This window comes from Salvelinus fontinalis, chromosome 36 (genome assembly GCF_029448725.1).
Source record: "Salvelinus fontinalis isolate EN_2023a chromosome 36, ASM2944872v1, whole genome shotgun sequence".
In the NCBI taxonomy this organism is placed as follows: Eukaryota; Metazoa; Chordata; class Actinopteri; order Salmoniformes; family Salmonidae; genus Salvelinus; species Salvelinus fontinalis.
The window spans coordinates 28,728,542-28,736,500 of NC_074700.1; the positions used below are offsets into that span (position 1 = coordinate 28,728,542).

The 7,959-nt window shown below is 44.4% G+C and overlaps 1 protein-coding gene across 1 annotated transcript in view; it reads left to right on the top strand.

The window, feature by feature from the left end:
- Positions 1-7,500, top strand: part of LOC129835654 (tetratricopeptide repeat protein 29-like) — a gene marked incomplete at its 5' end in the record, with an annotated part of 33,053 nt that extends 25,553 nt beyond the window's left edge. Inside the window, 4 exons of the mRNA XM_055901375.1 lie at positions 2,638-2,761; positions 3,450-3,539; positions 3,908-4,058; positions 4,303-7,500. Of these exons, the coding sequence (XP_055757350.1) occupies positions 2,638-2,761; positions 3,450-3,539; positions 3,908-4,058; positions 4,303-4,316 (379 nt within the window). The remainder of the gene's footprint in view (positions 1-2,637; positions 2,762-3,449; positions 3,540-3,907; positions 4,059-4,302) is intronic.
- Between the last annotated feature and the right edge of the window lie 459 nt (positions 7,501-7,959).

A 7,959-nucleotide genomic window follows, 5' to 3' on the forward strand; every position in this document is an offset into this window, starting at 1 on the left:
CCCTGTTAGGTTAGATACACACAGACCAGATATACCATATAACAACAAGAGAGAGGGATCCACTTTTACCCCTGTTAGGTTAGATACAAACAGACCAGATATACCATATAACAACAAGAGAGAGGGATCCACTTTTACCCCTGTTAGGTTAGATACACACAGACCAGATATACCATATAACAACAAGAGAGAGGGATCCACTTTTACCCCTGTTAGGTTAGATACACACAGACCAGATATACCATATAACAACAAGAGAGAGGGATCCACTTTTACCCCTGTTAGGTTAGATACACAGACCAGATATACCATATAACAACAAGAGAGAGGGATACACTTTTACCCCTGTTAGGTTAGATACACACAGACCAGATATACCGTATAACAACAAGAGAGAGGGATCCACTTTTACCCCTGTTAGGTTAGATACACACAGACCAGATATACCGTATAACAACAAGAGAGAGGGATCCACTTTTACCCCTGTTAGGTTAGATACACACAGACCAGGTATACCATATAACAACAAGAGAGAGGGATCCACTTTTACCCCTGTTAGGTTAGATACACACAGACCAGATATACCATATAACAACAAGAGAGAGGGATCCACTTTTACCCCTGTTAGGTTAGATACACAGACCAGATATACCATATAACAACAAGAGAGAGGGATCCACTTTTACCCCTGTTAGGTTAGATACACACAGACCAGATATACCATATAACAACAAGAGAGAGGGATCCACTTTTACCCCTGTTAGGTTAGATACACACAGACCAGATATACCATATAACAACAAGAGAGAGGGATCCACTTTTACCCCTGTTAGGTTAGATACACACAGACCAGATATACCCTATAACAACAAGAGAGAGGGATCCACTTTTACCCCTGTTAGGTTAGATACACACAGACCAGATATACCATATAACAACAAGAGAGAGGGATCCACTTTTACCCCTGTTAGGTTAGATACACACAGACCAGATATACCATATAACAACAAGAGAGAGGGATCCACTTTTACCCCTGTTAGGTTAGATACACACAGACCAGATATACCATATAACAACAAGAGAGAGGGATCCACTTTTACCCCTGTTAGGTTAGATACACACAGACCAGATATACCCTATAACAACAAGAGAGAGGGATCCACTTTTACCCCTGTTAGGTTAGATACACACAGACCAGATATACCATATAACAACAAGAGAGAGGGATCCACTTTTACCCCTGTTAGGTTAGATACACACAGACCAGATATACCATATAACAACAAGAGAGAGAGATCCACTTTTACCCCTGTTAGGTTAGATACACAGACCAGATATACCATATAACAACAAGAGAGAGGGATCCACTTTTACCCCTGTTAGGTTAGATACACACAGACCAGATATACCATATAACAACAAGAGAGAGGGATCCACTTTTACCCCTGTTAGGTTAGATACACAGACCAGATATACCATATAACAACAAGAGAGAGGGATCCACTTTTACCCCTGTTAGGTTAGATACACACAGACCACATATAACTACAGACTATATATAAAACTATAGGTGATTACTACAGACAGGTGATTACTACAGACAGGTGATTACTACAGACAGGTGATTACTACAGACAGGTGATTACTACAGACAGGTGATTACTACAGACAGGTGATAACTACAGACAGGTGATTACTACAGACAGGTGATTACTACAGACAGGTGATTACTACAGACAGGTGATTACTACAGACAGGTGATTACTACAGACAGGTGATAACTACAGACAGGTGATTACTACAGACAGGTGATTATTACAGACAGGTGATAACTACAGACAGGTGATTACTACAGACAGGTGATTATTACAGACAGGTGATTACTACAGACAGGTGATAACTACAGACAGGTGATTACTACAGACAGGTGATTATTACAGACAGGTGATAACTACAGACAGGTGATTACTACAGACAGGTGATTATTACAGACAGGTGATTACTACAGACAGGTGATTACTACAGACAGGTGATTATTACAGACAGGTGATTACCACAGACAGGTGATTACTACAGACAGGTGATTACTACAGACAGGTGATTACTACAGACAGGTGATTACCACAGACAGGTGATTACTACAGACAGGTGATTACTACAGACAGGTGATAACTACAGACAGATACACACAGACACACACTGAAGGACGGATGGACACAGACACACGCTGAAGGACGGATGGACACAGACACACACTGAAGGACGGACGGACACACACACACACGCTGAAGGAAACACACACACTGAAGGACGGATGGACACACTGAAGGACGGACACAGACACACACTGAAGGACGGATGGACACAGACACACACTGAAGGACGGATGGACACAGACACACACTGAAGGACGGATGGACACAGACACACACTGAAGGACGGATGGACACAGACACACACTGAAGGACGGATGGACACAGACACACACTGAAGGACGGATGGACACAGACACACACTGACGGACAGATACACACAGACACACACTGAAGGACGGACACACACACCTGACATTTTGTGTCGTTGGACCTCCGGTGGAAGGTTCCTATACAGTTCATGCCAATTGTGTGTGTGTCCTAGTGAGGGGAAGCTGAGTGAGACGGTCCAGTATCTGGAGAAGTTTGCAGAGGTTTCCCAGGCCAACCACCAATACCACAACCTAGAGGAGGCATGCATGTGCCTAGGAGTCATCTTCAACTCTAGAGTAAGAGAGAGAGAGAGAGGGAGGGAGGGAGGGAGGGAGGGAGGGAGGGGAGAGAGAGGGGGAGGGAGGGAGGGAGGGAGGGAGGGGAGAGAGAGAGGGGGAGGGAGGGAGGGAGAGAGAGGGGGGAGGGGGGGAGGGAGAGAGAGAGAGGATGGAGGGAGAGAGAGAGTGGGGGAGGGAGTTAGGGAGAGAGAGAGAGGGGGGGAGGGAGAGAGAGAGAGAGAGAAGGGGAGGGAGGGAAGGAGAAAGAGAGAGGGGGAGGAGGGGGAGGGAGGGAGGGGAGAGAGAGGGAGGGTGAGAGAGAGAGAGGGAGGGAGGGAGGGGAGAAAGGGTAGGGGGGAGGGAGGGAGGGAGCATGTTTCGAGGAGTTATCTTCAACTCTAAAGGGAGAGAAAATAAGAATTCAGAGAGATGGATTGACATTTTACACTTTGACAACATGCATTTATTCCACTTTTCAAATTAAGCATCTTCCCTACTGTCTATCCCCCTCTCTCTCTGTCTACCCCCCCTCTCTGTCTATCCCCCTCTCTCTCTTTTCTTCTCTCTCTGTCTATCACCCTCTCTCTTTTTCTCTCTCTCTCTGTCTCTCTCTCTCTCTCTCTCTCTCTCTCTCACTCTCTCTCTCTCTCTCTGTCTATTCCCCTCTTTTCCTCTCTCTCTCTCACCCCTCACACTCTCTCCTCAGGGTCAGTACGAAAGAGGCTGTACGTACTTCGAACGGGGGTACGAGATCGCCCGTGACCTGGAGGAGGTTTCCCTGCTCCAGAGGGCTCAGGTATGAGGGTCTTTCTATAAATAATGGGGCCCAGTATGTGACATTGGGATCAACATCTCAAAATGGTTTGTAACAAAAATAAAAAGGATTTTCATGCAGTTTCTAATGTGTACTTAGAAGAAGACAAGTAATGCAAATTGTCCCATAACCCCACCTTCACAGCAACAGGTCTAGGACTATACATCCTCTAAATATTTGTATGAACATAACAAGATTCAACAACTGAGACATAAACTGAACAAGTTCCACAGACATGTGAATAACAGAAATTGAATAATGGGTCCCTGAACAAAGGGGGGGGGGGGGGGGGCTGACGTAAAAAAAAAGGAATTTATAAAATCATTTTTTCCCCCCATTGTGATTGTCAGGTGTTTGTGGGTAGTGCCCGTGCCTACAGTATGATCAGGAGGTACAGTCGTTCCGTTGAGACGGCATCACACAGTGACCTGCTACACCTGACAGGCTGGAAGGAGAGCAGGGAAAACGTATTCACTGATACAACAGGATCCGCCGCAGCAGGTGAGTCTGGTTAGGAATGTAATTGTCTGCTTCTGAAATGGCACCCTTTTCCATAGGTACCATTTAGGGCCATCTATGTAGGTGCCATTTAGGGCAAAGGCATATAGTGGAGGTCTTCAAATTAGAACGTTTTAATCAGTGTTGTTATTGGAGATAGTTTATGTAGGCTAGTAGCATGTTCTACATTTCAAAACGTTTTCTACTGTTTGCTCCCAAATGAACATGACCCTGTTGTTTCATACAGAGGGAAAGATATGAGGAAGAGGAGGAAGAGGAGGACCAGAGGAGAAGATGAAGTGCATACTCTTATCCCCGTGCTAATAATTAAACATCAAACTCTGGTCATAGCGAATGTGCTTTATCTTTAATTTACGATCTGTAGAAACTATGAGAATAGAAAGGTTCAGTACTTTTGTGAAACATTCACAGCACAGTTGGAAAAATATATGGAAATTAGAAAACTGGATGGTGGTCAGAGATAGATGGGAGGGGTTGAGGGGAGATGAAGGATGGGACTGGATGGTGTTCAGAGATAGCTGGAGGGGTTGAGGGGAGCTGAAGGATGGGACTGGATGGTGTTCAGAGATAGATGGGAGGGGTTGAGGAGAGCTGAAGGATGGGACTGGATGGTGTTCAGAGATAGATGGGAGGGGTTGAGGGGAGCTGAAGGATGGGACTGGATGGTGTTCAGAGATAGATGGGAGGGGTTGAGGGGAGCTGAAGGATGGGACTGGATGGTGTTCAGAGATAGATGGGAGGGGTTGAGGGGAGCTGAAGGATGGGACTGGATGGTGTTAGGAGATAGATGGGAGGGGTTGAGGGGAGCTGAAGGATGGGACTGGATGGCGTTAAGAGAGAGATGGGAGGGGTTGAGGGGAGCTGAAGGGTGGGACTAAAAACAAACTAAATATAAACTATTGTAAAATAGATTGTGTCTATGTATATAGTATGTATAGTCCAAGTCATGTGAATCTAGTCCAAGTCATGTGACCCTAGTCCAAGTCATGTGACCCTAGTCAAGTCATGTGACTCTAGTCCAAGTCATGTGACTCTAGTCCAAGTCATGTGACCCTAGTCCAAGTCATGTGACCCTAGTCCAAGTCATGTGACTCTAGTCCAAGTCATGTGACCCTAGTCCAAGTCATGTGACTCTAGTCCAAGTATGTGACCATAGTCCAAGTCATGTGACTCTAGTCCAAGTCATGTGACCCTAGTCCAAGTCATGTGACTCTAGTCCACACCTCTGGTATGTATAAGCTGGAAGTAGAAGCCTAAGTGTTGTTGTCCATTAGTTTACTACAAATAGGGGAAGGGAGTGAGTAGTGAGTAGATTACTTTTAAAACTACGGGCGGACATCTTGAACGCAGTGTCCAGGTCTTATTAGACCTCAGATATTCATATAACAGAGGTACTGTAAATGACTGTAAACTGCATATTGGGACTGTAAAAGCGTAATTTTTTTTAATATTTTTTTTATTTAACCTTTATTTAACCAGGTAGGCAAATTGAGAACACGTTCTCATTTACAATTGCGACCTGGCCAAGATAAAGCAAAGCAGTTCGACACATACAACAACACATAGTTACACATGGAGTAAAAACAAACATATAGTCAATAATACAGTGAAAAAAATAAAAAAATAAGTCTATATACAATGTGAGCAAGTGAGGTGAGATAAGGGAGGTGAAGGCAAACAGATATATGTATAAATAAATAAAAATATAAAAAGGCCATGGAGGCGAAGTGAGTACAACACAGCAAGTAAAATAAAAACTAAAAAAAACACTGGAATGGTTGGTTTGCAGTGGAAGAAAGTGCAAAGTAGAGACAGAAATAATGGGGTGCAAAGGAGCAAAATAAATTAATAAATGAATACAGTAGGTAAAGAGGTAGTTGTTTGGGCTAAATTGTAGATGGGTTATGTACAGGTGCAGTAATCTACGAGCTGCTCTGACAGCTGGTGCTTAAAGCTAGTGAGGGAGATAGGTGTTTCCAGTTTCAGAGATTTTTGTAGTTCGTTCCAGTCATTGGCAGCAGAGAACTGGAAGGAGAGGCGTCCAAAGGAAGAATTGGTTTTGGGGGTGACTAGAGAGATATACCTGCTGGAGCGCGTGCTACGGGTAGGTGCTGCTATGGTGACCAGCGAGCTGAGATAAGGGGGGACTTTACCTAGCAGGGTCTTGTAGATGACCTGGAACCAATGGGTTTGGCGACGAGTATGAAGCGAGGGCCAGCCAACGAGAGTGTACAGGTCGCAGTGGTGGGTAGTATATGGGGCTTTGGTGACAAAACGGATGGCACTGTGATAGACTGCATCCAATTTATTGAGTAGGGTTTTGGAGGCTATTTTGTAAATGACATCACCGAAGTCGAGGATTGGTAGGATGGTCAGTTTTACAAGGGTATGTTTGGCAGCATGAGTAAAGGATGCTTTGTTGCGGAATAGGAAGCCAATTCTAGATTTGACTTTGGATTGGAGATGTTTAATGTGGGTCTGGAAGGAGAGTTTACAGTCTAACCAGACACCTAGATATTTGTAGTTGTCCACATATTCTAAGTCAGAGCCGTCCAAAGTAGTGATGTTGGACAGGCGGGCAGGAGCAGGCAGCGATCGGTTGAAGAGCATGCATTTGGTTTTACTTGTATTTAAGAGCAGTTGGAGGCCACGGAAGGAGAGTTGTATGGCATTGAAGCTCGCCTGCAGGGTTGTTAACACAGTGTCAAAAGAAGGGCCAGAAGTATACAGAATAGTGTCGTCTGCGTAGTGGTGGATCAGAGAATCACCAGCAGTAAGAGCGACATCATTGATGTAAACAGAGAAGAGAGTCGGTCCAAGAATTGAACCCTGTGGCACCCCCATAGAGACTGCCAGAGGCCCGGACAACAGACCCTCCGATTTGACACACTGAACTCTATCAGAGAAGTAGTTGGTGAACCAGGCGAGGCAATCATTAGAGAAACCAAGGCTGTCGAGTCTGCCAATGAGGATGTGGTGATTGACAGAGTCAAAAGCCTTGGCCAGGTCAATGAATACGGCTGCACAGTATTGTTTCCTATCGATGGCGGTTACGATATCGTTTATGACCTTGAGCGTGGCTGAGGTGCACCCATGACCAGCTCTGAAACCAGATTGCATAGCGGAGAAGGTGTGGTGTGATTCGAAATGGTCGGTAATCTGTTTGTTGACTTGGCTTTCGAAGACCTTAGAAAGGCAGGGTAGGATAGATATAGGTCTGTAGCAGTTAGGGTCAAGGGTGTCCCCCCCTTTGAAGAGGGGGATAACCGCAGCTGCTTTCCAATCTTTGGGGTAATACCCATAATAGATTAACCATTCTAATTTCAAATAGTCAATCAAGGATACTAACATGGGAATCAAACGAGTGATACGTCTGTTGTTCGTAGTTGACTGTTATTTTAAAAATAAACAACTTTCAAAAGGAGATTTGAGCTGCGTCTTTATTGCACTGTTGTGGACAGCCGTTCAATGCAGATGAAAAGTGGTACACGTTTACTAACGTATTTACGTCAACGATTTGATCATGTGTCAGGAAGTAAACAGGAGTTACGGTGTTTGCACTAGTTACCACAGCCACAAAGTCAAAATGGACTATATCGTCAAAATTCATGAAACAAAAATGGTTGTTCTTAATTTAAGGTTATGCCTAAGGTTAGTAGTGTGGTTAATGTTATGGTTAAGGTTAGGGGTTAAAATCAGATTTTAAGAAGATAAACGGTAGAAATAGGCGGGGTTTATGACGTTGTGGCTGTAGTAACTAGTTACGAACACGTTACCGATCCTATTGCCGTTCTCCTGGCAGCAGGATAATATGCTGGCAGGACAGGCGTAAAATTGTTTCTTCTTCAAAATAAGAGTCCTCCTACAAAGACATACTACATTT